The following is a 17,016-nucleotide window of genomic DNA, read 5'->3' on the forward strand; positions in this document are numbered from 1 at the left end:
ACCGTCCGATTTTGATGAAATTTGCAGCGTTGTTTGTTTGATTTTTCTCTATCGATTCAATTAAAAAGTTTTCTGGGGTGGACTTGACCTCAATTCAACTGCTCCATTCATGCTTTCATTTCACTGAAAGATAAAGAAATATAATACAGAAAGTTAAAACAAGAAAAGACAGGTTTATTTAGTTTAGTTTAGGCCTACTCCAACGATGTTGTATATAGGACTAAGCCTGTTCTTTGATTAACCAAGGCAATACTGCTTTACTTAAAATTCAATAACTAAATTATTGAATTTTAAAGATTTGCATTATTCCAATGAAACAGTTATAAGCCCACCTAATGAATATTCATGACGATGTGCATATCGTCACAAAATATTGATGAAATAAAATTCAATAACTTCGTTATTTGTTATCCGATTTTGAAGGAATTTTCAATATTTTTTCTCTACGGTGATTTTTACTCTGTTTTATTTAGATATAAATATTTTCAGCCCGGACCACCCCTTTAAGATAAAATTAGATGCACTACTCGTGTTGGCAGGGGTATCGTGGCCCAAAAAAATCCATGAAAAAAAACTCGAAAATCGTAATAGGGAAGGGAGCTGATCACTCCTTCCTGAACGCCCCCCCCCCCCCCCCGGAAAGCTGCAGCATGCAATGCACGTCACGCATGCTTGCACCGTACCCTGCACCAATTGCTTGCACCTTGGCCGTACGTTCATTGTACACTACCTATGCTGTGTACACTATATACCGTATACAAATCCTATCCGGATCCGAAGTGTATACCCGGTATATTGTATGCTCAGTAGTTGTTGTTTTTCGAATGGTGTGCGCATACGAAAATCACCAAGGAAGACAATAACAGGGACCAGAAATCTCGCTATTTTTGTGGTATGTCACAGCTTTTACTGTAATGCCTAGGATCATCAATAATTGTGCTATATTTTATGTGAGTTTTCTTATTTGAAGAAATCTAATTATTGCATTATTTGTGAAGAATTTGCTCCGAAATGATCTCTTCTTCTTAGAGAATTGGTCTGCGCAGTCGCAATTCAGATCGCCATTTTTGCCAGCAATCGAAATCACGTCTGTGTCTTTGCGTGTGTGCCCGTCTAGTCTGACCTTGTCAAGAAAGCTAGAAATTAAATACCGTTGTAATATGAAAATGACCCAAACTGAACGGTAGAGTCCCTTTCCCGTCTGTTGATTCCCTTTTCGAAGAGAAATATGTTTTGACCTCCCTCTTAGTTCAATCTGGAATCCATTAGTCGTGATGAAAATGCCCACGAAAAATGCCGTTTAGAGTGTTAGCTAGCTGCAGGCCGAGGCTGTACATTGCTGGAAAAGAAATCATAACCAGCGATCTTTCGGGATTTTTTCGGTATTATCATTAAATTATTTAATTAAAGTAGCCGATATCGTGAAATTCAATTGCCGTTCCAAAATTTGAATAAGCTCACAGATCAAACTAATAACAGATTTGGATGATTTTGGTCGATTCGCAGTCCTCTCTGAAAATCGTCTTTGATATTGCCTTTACGTTTGAGTCTGCGCGATAGTGTACGGATGCTCCATCAATTTCTGCGCCGGTGTTTCCCCGATCGGTGTGCCCTACTACGCAGCCGCGAAAGACTTAACAAACTAATTGTGCTCAGTAAACTTCTGAGCAATATTGCCAAAACTTCTGTAAAAGAATGAAGAGAGCGTCGAACATTTGATATAGCTCTCACCCTATTCCTACTTTACTCGATGCCCTGTTCTGACAGCAGCCAGAATTCACTCACTGAGTCACTCAACTGACTCAAGAGTGACAAGACCAGTCAGTGCAGAGTGAGAGTCAGAATAAGATGTCTTTTCATAATTGTGAGAATTATAAAAGAACAAATTCAGACTTAAACTTTAGTTGAGACCAAGCCATATTGTTACCTGCCTAACATTAACAATACATGTTTCTAGGAATCTAGGCCCCTATTTATTTTTATTATTGTTTTCGTTGTTATCATGACATTGACTATTTTTAGTATTTTATTCACAATTATTATAATCTAGTTATAAATTATGTTGTGACAATTTTTACGAGGTTATTGATAATGTGGAAAAATTAAGGCTGCACACAGTCTTGCAGCAATCGAGTATCGATCAGCTAAAAGCAAACTTTTCTTGTTCAATAAAAAAAATAGAGCTAGAGCTGGGCAATCCCATTAGAATTGGTCTTTCCTTGATCTCCCTTGGCCTACATGTACAGTAGGTTGTACAAATCTGCAGGTAATAGATCTGACTCAATTCAATCTAGGTCCTACATGTATAGCTTCAGCCAAGCATTACTTAGTACCTATACCCCTGCCCGGGGGGTATAGAAGTGACACTTCCATTGACGAGTGGATACCATGGGCGACCATGCGGTCTCAAAAAGCACCCTAAAGTATATTTTCCATATTCTGAAAATGCACCCCTTGACAAGTATTGGCATGTGAAAATACATGTAGATACCCTTTTTTCATTATTTTAGTATTTTTGACACCCTTATTACGTTACGTACGTAACGTGCCCTATCTTGAAAAAGACACCCTTTTTACGTGTTTTTGGGGTCACGCATGGTATCCACTCGTCAGTGTAAGTGGCCCCCAGGCCCCACATGCACTTTATCAGTTGGGTAGTACATGTACATTGTAAGATCCTCTTTATAGAATATGTTTAAACATTTAGCATATGCCTATAGCTTAATGTTCTTTAAGATTCTGTACATGTAGCTCACAAATTTTTCATTTTTCAAGAAAATCCAACATTATCTTTGAAACCTTTTCTAAATTTATCAGCACTGACACCGTAGAATTGATTTCATATTGAAACTGCAAAAGGAAGTGACCAGAAATTACTGTCACAACAAAGTACTTGTACCTGCTAACATTAGTTTTCAAATCCTCTTGAATAGCATAAATGAAGCAGGAGTTTTTCAGGACCTAAAAAATTGAGGAATTTGTTTTCCTTAATTTTTGTGATCAACATTGCTCTGTTCGGTATTGTGACGGTGAGTGACCATGAGCAACTTACTAAATGCAGTACCGTAACTATAAGCAAGACCAGAGCATTCATTTGATAAAAAAATTGGCTTAGAACTCGTGAATTTTCTGTTTTGTTTTCATTATTCTTGTATACTTCTGTGGACTAAAAAGTGTCGTAAGGGTTACTTTTTTATGTCTTTGATAAAGTCAGAGAGGAAGTGTTAATATGGAACATTTTTCTCTCCTATAGAGAATGCACAGAATTTGTTCCATGAATGTACAAATTCAAATGTAAACATGGAAATATCAAGCGTTTCTTTTCATAATTTTCTTCTATTGAATTTGAAACAGTGAAGAAAAGTTCTAAATGAGCCATTTCAATTATTTGTGCTTAATTTTTATCATAGTCTTATGAATTTATTATATTGTTTTTGTCTCGCCTTTGAAGCAGAGTGAGACTATAGGCACCGCTTTTCTGACGGCGGTGGCGTCAACATCAAATCTTAACCAAAGGTTAATTTTTTTACATCATTACTGAACATCCTGCCTGAGTTTCAGGTCACATGACCAAGGTCATTTAGGCCATTAGGGTCTATGAACTTAGACCACGTTGGGGGAATCAACATCAAAATCTTAACCTAAGGATAAGTTTTTGAAATTTCGTCATGACTTTGAAAGTGTATGGATCTGAACCAGATCACTTGAACAGAAGAGTAATCGAGTATAACTTAACATCCTGTGCGAATTTCAGGTAACATTACAAAGATCATTAAAGGTCAAGTCCACCTCAGAAAAATGTTGATTTGAATCAATCGAGAAAAATCAGACAAGCACAATGCTGAAAATTTCATCAAAATCGGATGTAAAATAAGAAAGTTATGACATTTCGTATTTTCGCTTATTTCTAACAAAATAGTTATATGAACGAGCCAGTTACATCCAAATGAGAAAGTCCATGATGTCATTCTCACTATTTCTTCTGTTTTTTATTGTTTGAATTATACATGTACAATATTTCAATTTTTACGAATTTGATGATTAGGACCTCCTTGCCGGAAGCACAAAATGTTAAAATAATGGAATTCCACTGACTTGTTCAGGGAGGAATGAAACTTCATTTTACATGACAATGACGAGAAAATAAAAATATTCCTTATTTCATATAATGAAATACAAAAGAAATAGTGAGTGAGTTATGTCATCAGTTCCTCATTTGCATACCGACCGAGATGTGCATATACATGTAACTGTTTTGTGAAATGAAGCGAAAATTTAAAATGCCATAACTTTCTTATTTTACATCCAATTTTGATGAAATTTTCAGTGTTATGCTTGTTGAATTTTTTTCTTTTTATTCAAATCAAGTTTTTGTTGGGGTGGACATGTCCTTTAATAAGGTCAATGAACTTTGGCCAATTTGGGGGTATTTGTTGAATTATCATAACTTTGAAAGTTTATGGATCCGATTCATAAACTTTCGATTTTTAGGTCACATGACAAAGGTCATTTAAGGTTAATGAACTTTGACCTTGTTGGGGGTATTAAATTTTGTTGAATTACCATAACTCTGAAAGTGTATTGTTCTAGATCATAAAGCTTGGACATGAGAGTAATCAAGTATCACTGAACATCCTGTGCTAGTTTCAGGTCACATGACCAAAGTCAAAGGTCATTTTAAGTTAATGAACTTTGGCCATGTGAGGGTATTTGTAGAGTAACCATCATAACTCTGAAAGTGTATGGAATCTAGTTCATAAAACTTAGACATAAGAGTAAGTAATTAAGTATGACTGATCATGTCGTACGAGTTTCAGGTCACATGACCAAAGTCAAAGGTCAATAAACTTTGGCCATGTTGGAGGTAATGATTAAATTGCTGTCATAACTTTCAAATTTTATGGATAAAGTTTATGAAATGAGGACATAGGGATAATCAAGTATCACAGACTATCACGGACAAGTCTTAGGTCACATGATCTAGGTTAAATATCATTTTGGGTCAATGAAGGTAGTATTGTATCTTATGAATGTTTTTTTTTGTGAATAATTATTTGATAGTAGTTTTCAAAGTCAGCACTTCTGCTTTATTGAATCCCGTAATGCAGGTGAGACTGCCAGAGGGGCAGTTCCGGAGTGACATTCAGAAACAAGTTTTTAGCATTCAAACAAAAAAATCACCCATATCTAAATAGTTATTTGCAAAGAAATGGTACCTGACAGTAGTTGCTGAAACCAACTTTTCAAAATGATATCATTTTTCATTTTGACCCACTGAATTAATGAGATATGAATATTCATTATAATGGTTACGGAATGACGTAAAATGGACATGCATATTTGAGGAGAAAACATATTACTCAAACTCAGTGAACTTTAAATGGCTATCACAATGTTGAGTTATTGATTGGATTATTTGTTGTTCTAGCTGTATATGCATATTACATTAAAAATTTGTGTATTTTTTCATTAATAAAACATAACCCATACCCGGTTACGGAGTGACATCTGAAATATTCACACACAGGCAACGTTAATTTTAAAATTTTCATTTTATATGATGTAAAATGATGACCTTCAGATTATCAAAAAAAAATTTTTACAAAACAAGCAAAAGTTTTCTGTTAAATTTAAATTAAGTAAAAAACAATAGTCCAGAATTTTTTGTAGGCCTATGGTTTGGATACTCCTACATGTATAAGGAGATGCATGAGAAAAAAAATGTTGCTAATTAATTTATGTTCCCCTTTTGTATTTATGAAATCCCATATGAGTTTTGATAAAAACATTAGATCCAGATCTGAAAAAGAGCCAATACAAATTTTTGGAAAATGTCCATTTTGCCCAGAGGCACTCCACTTTTTCAAATTGTCCCATGCGTAACACCCATTTTTATTGTTTCCTATACAAAGTAGTTGACCTTAGTATACATTTACATATCATGAAATTAAGATAAAATGAAATTTGTAATTGAGCATTTTAGCTTTCTTATTTCCCACCACAGATTACTTCTTAAAATGTACATGTAAATGAAAAATCTTCAGCAGTTTCATCCTTGCCTCTGAACAAACAACATATTTGCAATTTTTGTCGGCTCCAAAACTTAGCACGAAACTGCTGTTCCAGCTCACCAATTTTCATTAAAGTACTCACAGCTGTTCTTTGTCATTTTATGTGCATTATATTAATTTACTGTTGTAGAATCCTCTGAATGTCTTGGTGCGAAAACTCCCTAAAGGCAACTGGACTGATATTTTTTACTTTAATAAGGAGGATAACAGATCAAGTTCAAAATGATGATCAGTGAAGATATCAGTGAACCGTCCTCCCCGGACACACCATTTGATGATTCAGATTTGCTCAGTTCAAGTATGACAGATGATGTCTCTGCACAACTCGCAGCTTCTGGTGAGTTTTTACTTCTCCTCATGATCTTTAAAAACCATCTCCTTTTGACTTATTTGAAATATGAAAGCACATTGTATTTTGTTGTCAAACTTTCTCTTCAAGAATTCAAATCTTAGCTCAAAATCAATAATTCTGATGATCACTAACACAGAAAAGCACATGTGGGACAATGTATTGATATTGCTTCGAAAAATACCTGACATTTGATCGAATTCCGTGCTTATTTTGCTAATTTCTCAGCAATTACGCATTTTCTTCTCGCTATTTGGCAAATGTTTTTAATTTATAATTGTATACATTGTACAAACACTTTGGTGGTAATTTCATTGGATTCTGTTCAAACTCATTTGGAGATCATTACCACAACTGGTATGTTTCTTTAAAGGCGTACTCCCGGCTGAAAATTATATGATTTGAATAAAGTACGAAAAATCAGACACACAAAATAATGAAAATTTTATCAATATTGCACTAGGAATAATATGACATTTGCATTATTTTGGTGAAACGTTTCTATGCATGTTTTTATAAACATTCAGTGAGCAACTGATGGTGTTATATCACCACTTGTTCTTTTGTACATGAAATTATACTCATTGAAATTTTTTCCTCCAAGAACAAAAAAAAATTGATTAACAACAGATTTAATGCATTAGACATTCATTGCTGCAACTTATTTTGATAGAATGGAGACATATACATACACAAATATATGAATACAGTTGAGGCCAGATGTTCAAAGAAAATTTGACACTTGCCAGACATAAAATTAACTGTATCTTGTAAAATATTTGTGCTATCATAATGAATTTGATATCAAACAAATGAGTATGTCATACCCCTTCATCACATTGCTTTGTCACCAGGAGCTTAAAAATATATATCAGTGTTGTTTTCCCCAAAAAAATCTTCATATTTTAGACCAATCAAAATAAAAACTTCACAAAAACATTCATATTTGTGCTATTTACTTCTCATCACGAACATTTCAGACTACCCTCTTTTGTTCAGTGGTAACATATCATAATAGAAAATGTAATACAATCATGTAGATATGACATTTATATTGTTCTATGACATGATGTTTGAAAATATGATAACAAACAATAGAATACATTTGGCTTGAATATCACTTTTTTTACTTCAAAGAAAGTTCCACCTGAAATATACTTTGATCCTACCGGCATCCCTATTATATGAATGAGCTTAATACGCTCTTTAATTTGATACCAAATTTGTAATGGTAGTATTTATATATATCCGAGGGTGTAGTAAATTTTACGATGTTTGGCTTCACTGAATTCCGTGGGTGTGTAAAGTTTAAGCCTAAATTTATGAAATAATTATGATGTTATGTAATATGGTAAGGAAAAAAAAAGAAGGGATGTGACATCATCAGCCCAACTCATGAATATTCAGGGCAATTACTGTTATAAAAAAGTATTGCTAAACTTTGAAATTGAATAACTTTTTTTTATAGATATATTATTATGAAATTTCAGCTCATTTTTGCTCAGTGAATTTTACTCTGTTTACACTATGTATTTCATTATGACTATTTTCAGCCCAGGGTAGTTCAGGGTACCCCCTTAAGTGAGTATGGTACGGTATTCTAAGTATACATGTACCTAGTACTTGGCAAACATCATCAGACCTTAATGCTATAATATTTTCTGATTACATGCCATTGCACAAACAAATAGTTTGAATCTTGTTCTTTTTGTTAAAATTGCTTAAAAGGAAAATTAATGCACTTCAACAAAAGCAGGATTACTCATGGACAGAACTACATGTAAAAAAATAACTTAAAGCCTGTTCATTAAAAATTGCAAAAGATAGATTATGTGTCAGGGGCAGATCCAGGATTTTCCAGCAGAGGAGGCGACATTTTTTTACCAAAAAACTCCAAGAAGGTCTTCCATTCCAATTAATTGTGATTTATGTCAGGAATGTTTTGACAATGAAAAGACATAGAAAGAAAAAAATATTACATCCTCACTCCCAATGAATGGTCATTTATGTCAGGAAAAATTTGACAAGCAAAGGGAATAAAAGGGCCTCTCTCCCAATTAAGGGTGATTGATGTCAGGAAGAATATTTGTTTTATTCTTGCAAAACTTGTAATCTGCAATGTCTGCACTACTTAGTTTCCAGTTTCCACCAAGTTTTTGCATTGAAGAGACTTTACATGAACTTTGGGAAGTAATGAAGAAAAAAATAGATATAAGTATCTTATTATGATATAAATTACAAAATGATTTTGTTGATGAAAAAACCTCAAAGCATCACTCTTTACACTTGTCTTCACTTCTGTTGATTTTTTTTCACATTTCATGGTGTACTGTAGCTCTGAAAGGGGGGGGGGGGAGATGGGGTTCTTACACTATGAAAATTGTGACTGAGACTATGAGTAACCAAATTTCAATCTAGACATATTACCTTACCTTACTTTACCTTACCGCTGTTCCGTCTCTTTAAAGAGGTCGGATGTCATAGCTTTCCATCTGTCTCTGTCCAGTGCTATCTCACAGCATTCATTTATCTTTCTGCCTGTCATCTCAATATTTTCAAGCCAGCTTTTCCTGTTGCGTCCTCTTCCTGTTCTACCTTCAATTTTTCCCTCCATGATTTTCTTTGGCAAAGATTTGCGTCTTCTGGTATGGCCATACATGTAGTATGAGAGTTTGCATTCCTTTATTTTTATTAATAGTTATTTTCTTTGTGAGATCCTTTAGCTTCAGGATACATTGTTTGATTTCCTTATTTTCCATGATATCTGGCATATTCTGTGATACAACCACACAATACTTATTATAACAAGTTTATTTGAAATTCTCACATTCAGTGTATTCAGACCGACTCGGACACCAGAATACCCATTAAAATACGAGAAATTGTTCAGGCATTAAGATACCTGATAATTATTTTCTGCATTCAAATCTACCCTTTCACCAGCAAATTTGGCCAAACTCAGAAATTCACCTTTCTGACACCGGTTTGTTAGACCAAAGCCAGTGTTGACTGTTGAGTCCTGCATAATTGTACAGAGATCTGAAGTATCATTGTGCTATTGTCCTCATCATTTTGATCATCAAGTTTACATGTAATTGTTTAATTTGTTTATTGAACTTGTTGTGGGTTTTATTTATCAGTGGTAATTTGTCATACATGTAATGCTATTACTTGATTTTTTTTTAATTTGATATAGGTCCAATAGGTGTAGCTGCTGCAGCAGCCATAGCAACAGGGAAAAAACGCAAAAGACCACATTCTTTTGAGACAAATCCTTCCATACGCCGTAGACAGCAAACAAGACTGATTAGGTATGATTGAAATAATGCTATTTGTATGAGTATTAGACAAGCAGCTTACTTCGATCTCATTCATGTGTCAAAAAAGAATGGTTTTGTGCCTGTATTAGCTTATTTGATTATAACATAAATCAAATGAAAATAAACTATGATTGATTATGTAGAAGTGGATGGTTACTGGTCTCAGTCTGTGGCCAAGATGTTGGAGTGGGGAGGACCTAACAACCTCCTGAAAACCCAGCATGGTAAAGGTGATCTCACAATAGCCAACAAGACCATCTTTCATTTATTATCATCCTTGTAGAAAGTTGAAAGCAACTATTGATGAGTATGCAACAAGAGTAGGGCAGCAAGCTGTTGTTCTAACCTGTACTCCTGGAAAACATGATGGCAATTTCAAGGTCTTTGGAGCTGCTCCACTTGAAAATATTGTAAGTATGATCATGATCATTATTGTCCTTATGAGCATGATTCAGCAGCTCATAGTTCATGCTCAGCCAGCACAATCATCATACTTAAAATCACCAAGTGACCACTAGTTGTTCTGAATAAGTTTAATTGAAAACATTTAGATAAACAGAATGAAAAAGACGTAGAAAAGATTAGAAAACAACTGCAAAGATATAAATGAAATCATTTTGTTAATGTGAACTTATTAAACATAATATAAGAAAATCTTATGTTAATGATATCTTTATGATTGCTTCATGAGGAAAACATGCTTTCTGCTACATTATTGGTAATTTGTAATTCTCTACTAGAAAATTTTTATGTTTCCTGTATTTTTTTTTCATTTTCCTTTATGTTCAGATGAGAAATTTAAGGGGAATAGTCTTACAGGACCTTGACAATGCCTTGGCACAGAGAGCTCCCCAGCAAGCTGATGCAAATTCAGATCTCTATGAACTACCACCTCTGGTCATTGATGGTATTCCAACTCCAGTAAATAAGATGACCCAAGCCCAATTGAGGGCATTTATACCTCTCATGCTCAAGTACTCAACAGGAAGAGGAAAGCCAGGTTGGGGAAAAGAAAGCTGCAGGCCAGTGTGGTGGCCATCTGACCTACCATGGGCTAATGTTAGAAGTGATGTTAGATCAGAAGATGAGAAGAGAAAGGTGCAGTGTACTAAGCTTATGTTTTTTCCCCCATTAGTGCGTGATCTCTCAGTTAATGAAAAGCAAGTATTAAAACAATGCTTTTATTGATTGCAACTGTATCTGCATCTGATATTCAGGCTTGCAATTAATTGTCTAGCTGTATGTGACTATAGAGAATATATCCTAAAAGTTTGCATCATGAGCTCATCAGGGATTAGTCTCTAGTGCTACCGATTAGAAATTGTCACATTTAATATTTGTTTTCTCTCCAAAATTATATGACTTCCCTTTTTCTCATGTCTGAGGTACAAGTTCACTTGAAACTAACCCCATGTCTCATTGTGAGTTTTATAAATTTGTCTCTTTTTCTTGGAACAGAGCTAATATTGTAATAAAACAAGACTGGTGTATTTATCAATATAAAGATTAGGAGGTACATGATTGGCATAATTTGAAGGAAATATATACATTTATCTTATTTATTTTCATGTATTCACAGGTGTCATGGACCCATGCTTTACGTACAATTGTCATCAACTGCTACAAGCATCATGGGAGAGATGACCTCTTGCCAGAATTTGTTGAAGATAAGTGCAAGGAAATAGAGGCATCTCAAAACCAGGCTGCTTCACTACCGACAGCAACCTTATTACCATCCCATGCTGTGGTACACACAATCAATAACCCTGATGGGACTGTTTCTCTCATCCAGGTTGATACTGGAGCCACTGTAGCAACATTGGCAGATGTTACGGTGAATGATCTCTCCATTTATCATCTTGACCTTGAAAAATATATGTGTTTTTGAAAATCAGGGGAGCGTTTCATGAAAGTTGTCAGCGCTGACAAGTTGGCTTACTCCGACAGTTACCGTAGTAACAATCAGAGGCAAGTGCCTCACTGCCAGTCAAAACCAGGTATTTCCCTGAAATTGTCAGCACCGACATTTTAGTCAGTGCTGACAAATTTCATGAAATACCCCCCAGGTGTCTCTGTTATTGTCTGTAATTTTTTTTATGAACTTCCAAATGTTTATATTCATCAATTCATTGCAGGATGACCTTCAAACATGATCTACAAAATCATTCTAATATTTTTAGGATGAAACGGTTATTCAAGTTAATTTTGGATGTTTTAGCATTCCAGTTATTTGAGATATATGTGACCTAAACTGTACAAAGTAGTGACCCTTTCTTACACATTTCTTATGAATCACTAGGAAATATTCTTCAAACGTTTTAAAGATTCATAGTGTTGTGAATTACTGTGACAACACTTTTTTTGCCTCAAATGTACTCATTTGAGATCTCAAGAGAAAAGCTCTGGACAAAGTGAAGTGCTGTTGGTTTTGATGAGCTTTGTGATTTTGTAATTTTCAATATAAAATATTAGTTGTATTTTCCTTCTTTCAGCAAGTTCAACAGTTAACTAACCTTCAGACTCTCCAGCAAGTGAGACTTCAACCTTTGCAAATCCAGCATGCATTGGGAAATCAACAAGCAGAGGCTACTCAAGCTGTACAGACCCTGGCTGAGGTAGCTGCTGCACAAGGATCAGATGTAAGAAAATTGCTCTCAAGCGTGTATGTGTGAGAGAGAAAAGCACATGCAAAGGATCACATTTATCAAAGAATTGACCAGAAAAGTATCAACATACTGACCATCATTGAAGAGACTCAAGAGTTGCAGTAAAATTGATTGAAAGAATACCTTTTAAAAATTAACATAAATGCTTTTTAATTTAAATTCTCATGTTTCTCATTTAAATGGAGATATATTTTTCAATACATGGAAGAGTATGATTTCATGGACATCAGGGCCTCATGCTCCTAATATTTGCAAAAAAATTCAAATCAAATTAAAATCATGATTGATCTAGAATTCCTATTTCTTAGTTCACAAATTCAGATCAATTCCATTAAATTTGTGGTTTTTGGTTACCTAATTTTAAATTTGTATTCATTTCAGGGTGAGATGACCGAAGGGCAAACAGTCACTGCATTGGCTGAGGGTACTCAACTTGTACTATCAAGTGATGGATCACTCCAAGCAGTTAATGATGGTTCAGCACAGGGTAAGCTTTGCCATTTGTTTTAACCAACTTGCTCTTTATTGCTCATTTAACAGCAGAAAAGATTGAGTCCACTACCAACACATAATTAACAGTCAGAGTATGTGCAAGGTGAAATGTCATGACTCATGGTTGCACAGTGTGTCCTTATCTTAACCCTATATAGCCCGGGCTATTTTGAAATTGCATAGCCCGGGGGGGGGGCGGCTATTAGGCCCCCCCCCCCTCAGATCTCGGCCGTTTCTCAGCCGATTGCGACCAAATTTGGTGTGTGGGTGTGTCATTATGTATTTTACAAGAATGCGTTGTCAAATTTGTGATATTTATTATCATTTTTTATTTATCTAATTAATTATGCAAATATTCAAATTTTTTCAAGGAATTTTCATTTTTTTTGTAGTTTTCCCCCCATTTTTTGAGAAAATGCAATGGAATCAAGCCTGTTAGTAGCCATTCATGTAATCTAAAAGACAGCTCACTCAACTGTATTGAAATTGTATAATTATTAGATTATAATAGTAATTAATTATGCTCATATGCTAATTTTTCTCGAAATTCTGAATTTCACATATTGATTACCACGTCTGGGCATAAATTTTTTTTCTAGTTGTGTACTGAAGAAAGGTAATATTTACTTTATATTTTGACATATCATCAAAAAGTGAAAATACTTATGCAAATTAGCCAGAAAGTTGAATGTTTCAACGTAATTTATTAGATGTTGGATAATATTCTTTTTTCCTTGTGTTTCCAAATTCTTATGTATTTCCTTGTTTTTAATTTATTATGTATTTCTTTGTTTTGAAATCTCTATTTTTTATTGTTTTTTTTTTTTTAATCTAGAATAGTTGGTGATAGCCCAAAAGAAAGTTATGTGAGGAAAAACAGAAAAAAAACATTCATCTGACAACACTTCTTGTAAAACCCATACATTGTACACACAAAAGTCGATGGAAATTGCCATTTTCAGTGACATTGGTCACGAATATGTGCTATATCTCCGCAAGTGTACCCCCGATTTTCGCAAACAGGGTCTCAAAATGTCCGGGAGATGTGAAAGAAAAAAGTTATGAAATTTCAGCGTATTATTTTTTTGCATTTAGAAATTATCGCGAAAAATGTTGAGGGGGGGCCTTTTAGCCCCCCCTGGGCTATATAGGGTTAAGTAATCAAATTTCAGTTCCATGATTATCTTCATTTCCATGATTATGAAGTGGTATGATGCAGTGGATTAGTCTCCAGACTTTGAAACAGAGAGTTATGGGTTCAAATCCCAGCCGTAATTTCCTACAACAAGAAATTGATCCACACTGTGCTGCACTCACCCCGATGAGGTTAATGGGCTCCCAGCAGGGTAAATTCCTTGATTGCACCAAGCCTTTAACAGCTGGAGCTAAAGCCAGGGTAATATACAGTATAATGTGTTATTGAATGGGCAACTAGGTAATCAGTGCCTCATTAATGCTATGTATACTTATTTTGTTTGTATTCAGGTATTGTTATTCCAGCTTCAGTGTACCAGACAGTGGTAGCAGGTGATGGACAGCCCATACAAATTGCTAATGTGAACATTGCTCCACAGAATGCAGGAGCAACCAATATGCCAACTATTAAGAATGTTACTTCTGTCATGCAAACACAACCTATCACTTCTCAATCTCAAGTTGCTACTCTTGTAGTAAATTCAGCACCAACTGATCAAAATACATAATGCTTCACCGATCTGCTCAAGAATGATTGATTTGAAGTTTCATTCCGGGACAGTCAAGATATCAGGAAAAGTATGTTTTGGCATTGATTATTTAATAGCTTATATCTGCTCAGTCATATTAAAGGGTTTGGTAGCTTTTTTGGAAATCTGACTAACTACCTTGTTGACTTTTTTTAAAAAATATATTTTAACAAATCACAAACAATCACGAGCAATCTAAACATTTTCCTTGTTGACTATTAATGTCTGTGGATTATTTTTAGATGAATAAGTTAATGAACATGAGCAAGGTTTTGAAATGAATGTGTTATCAAAGCATCTATGTTTGACTAAATACTGTAAAATAGGAAAGTATACTAACTAAGGCATTATTTCATAACACTGTATTCTTGGAGAGGAAGATATCTTGAAATTCTAGTCATCTACATATTTTAACCTTTATTGAAGCTGGAAATGATTCTTATAAGGTTGGTATTTCATTACCATATTTATCAGCACAAGATAATACTGACTGCATGTACATGTAGGGTCATGCAACATACATGTACAGTGCGTCCCAGAAAAAACTAAACCGAGATTTAGTGATGATTTATCATGACTTAATCATAAATAAAATAGACAAATGACCTATCAATGTAAAGCTTAGAATCTCCTCTTTCATCTGGTATTACTTAGATTATTTCTCATTCACGCATGAGTGAGCAAAAACAATTTGAAAAGGGGATACCAAAAAGTCACTTGGCGGGCCGTATCTGTGTTTTAAGAAGAAAACCACATTGTTAAAAAGTTCAATATCTGCTCTTTAATTTGATACCTCAATTTCAGAAAATGGTCAAGAAATAACAAAGTTCTGGTTATTTGAAATAAGGCTTGAATTTCAATAATTTCAGAAATGAAGAGGTTTTACAGGCTAGCGTTCAAACTCACTCGACACTCCGTTTTGTTAACGATCAGCCATGCATGAAGTCTTTTGTTACCGTGCGATAGCTTCTGTGGGAAACTGGTGAAAACAAGTTTATTTAATGAAATTAGGGAAATACAAGCATTATTTTGAGGGATCATAACTTTTTTAATTCTTGACCATTTTCTGTGATTGAGGTATCAAATTAAAGAGCAGATATTGAACTTTTTAGTCATGTGATTTTCTTTTTGAAATTCAGATACCCCCCGCCAAGTGAGTTTTTGGCATCCTCTCTTCGAATTGTTTTTACTCACTCATGCGTGAATGAGGAATAATCTAAGTAATACCAGATGAAAGAGGAGATTCTAAGCTTTACATTGATAGGTCATTTGTCTATTTTATTTATGATTAAGTTATGATAAATCATCGCTAAATCTCGGTTTCGTTTTTTCTGGGACGCACTGTATAGTTGACAAGGTTCCCAATCCCTTTTTACAAAAAAAATGTTCACTCTTGGTTTTAATCACAGCTCCTCACTGTTGAGAAAAGAGTTTGTAAGTTTATGATTGGATCATTTTGATGAACATGATTTATTTCATTGAAACTCGTTCAGTTTATATTTTGTGAGACAATGGCAATTATATAGTCAATTTAAAACATAAAATCAACATAAATCCAGCTGGTCTGATTCTGATTTAATTTTCTCTTCAATCATTTTGTTGATCTGTTTTGTAATTGTTCTGTTTTTCTTCATATCTATTATGCTATTAATTTATTTGCAATATTGAGTTGTGAAATTGACAGTGCCATATCTTAATTTCAGTAGAATAAAAGAAAAGTTTCACCCATAACCAGTTGCTTGAAAGGTAAAGTACTGAAAATTGTAGCAAATTATGACTGTAGTTACAAAATAGTAATTGTTAACGTAATATTTATATAGTCTAACACTTCTTAGCAATTTTCTTTCTTTCAATTGCATATTCCTACCATTCTTTCCCATGAATTTACTATGACTATGTTTTAAATATGAAGTAAATTTATTTGGTTTTCCCATCCTTGGTATCTGCCATTGATTGTTATTGGAGGGACCCATGCAACAATTTGTTTTGTGTAATACACTCACTGTTTACCTGGGTACAACTGTTCATTGCAGACAATAAGAAAAGTGTACTACCGGTATTACTGTAATTTGTAAATCACAATTATTCATTTACACATATAGACCGATGTACTCAAAGCACAAACAGAGCATAAGACGTCATTTTATTTCGATTTCCAGGATATGTACAAATTATAAAAGCCATTTTCAGGACCAGCTTTATTTTAAACCTTTGCATTGTCTTAATTTGGGGCTGAGGTGGTTGTAGGAGAGTTAACCATACACTTCTGAACTGATGGTTTGCTTTTTTGAAATATATCATCTAGGCCATGAAGGGAGAAAATTTTTAAGTTAACTGAAATGTTACATGTTGAAGGTTAAAGCCCCTAAATTTACAGTTGTGTTGAGAATGTGA

The 17,016-nt window shown here is 34.3% G+C and overlaps 1 protein-coding gene across 3 annotated transcripts; it reads left to right on the forward strand.

Annotated features, from left to right (window-relative positions):
* The first annotated feature begins 748 nt into the window (after window positions 1-748).
* LOC121410400 (DNA-binding protein P3A2) lies at window positions 749-15,148 on the forward strand. 3 transcript variants are annotated; one of them, XM_041602459.1, is made up of 9 exons: window positions 749-950; window positions 6,202-6,408; window positions 9,617-9,731; window positions 10,024-10,150; window positions 10,530-10,838; window positions 11,320-11,574; window positions 12,233-12,379; window positions 12,788-12,893; window positions 14,384-15,148. In XM_041602459.1, exons 2-9 carry the CDS (start codon window positions 6,294-6,296, stop codon window positions 14,599-14,601), a joined length of 1,392 nt encoding a protein of 463 aa, XP_041458393.1. In that variant the 5' UTR covers window positions 749-950; window positions 6,202-6,293; the 3' UTR covers window positions 14,602-15,148. The 3 variants fall into 3 exon arrangements, with proteins under 3 accessions (XP_041458393.1, XP_041458392.1, XP_041458394.1); XM_041602458.1 differs by having other exon boundaries at window positions 749-892; XM_041602460.1 differs by having other exon boundaries at window positions 749-892; window positions 6,271-6,408.
* Window positions 15,149-17,016: the final 1,868 nt, after the last annotated feature.

Source organism: Lytechinus variegatus, chromosome 3 (genome assembly GCF_018143015.1).
Source record: "Lytechinus variegatus isolate NC3 chromosome 3, Lvar_3.0, whole genome shotgun sequence".
NCBI lineage: Eukaryota > Metazoa > Echinodermata > Echinoidea > Temnopleuroida > Toxopneustidae > Lytechinus > Lytechinus variegatus.

Excerpts from the sequence above, each read along its gene's own strand:
- LOC121410400 (XM_041602459.1), top strand. The coding sequence starts at position 6,294 with ATGATGATCAGTGAAGATATCAGTGAACCGTCCTCCCCGGACACACCA. Across the intron at positions 11,575-12,232 it reads CAACATTGGCAGATGTTACG|CAAGTTCAACAGTTAACTAA; the intron begins GTGAATGATCTC and ends TCCTTCTTTCAG. Across the intron at positions 12,380-12,787 it reads CTGCTGCACAAGGATCAGAT|GGTGAGATGACCGAAGGGCA; the intron begins GTAAGAAAATTG and ends TATTCATTTCAG.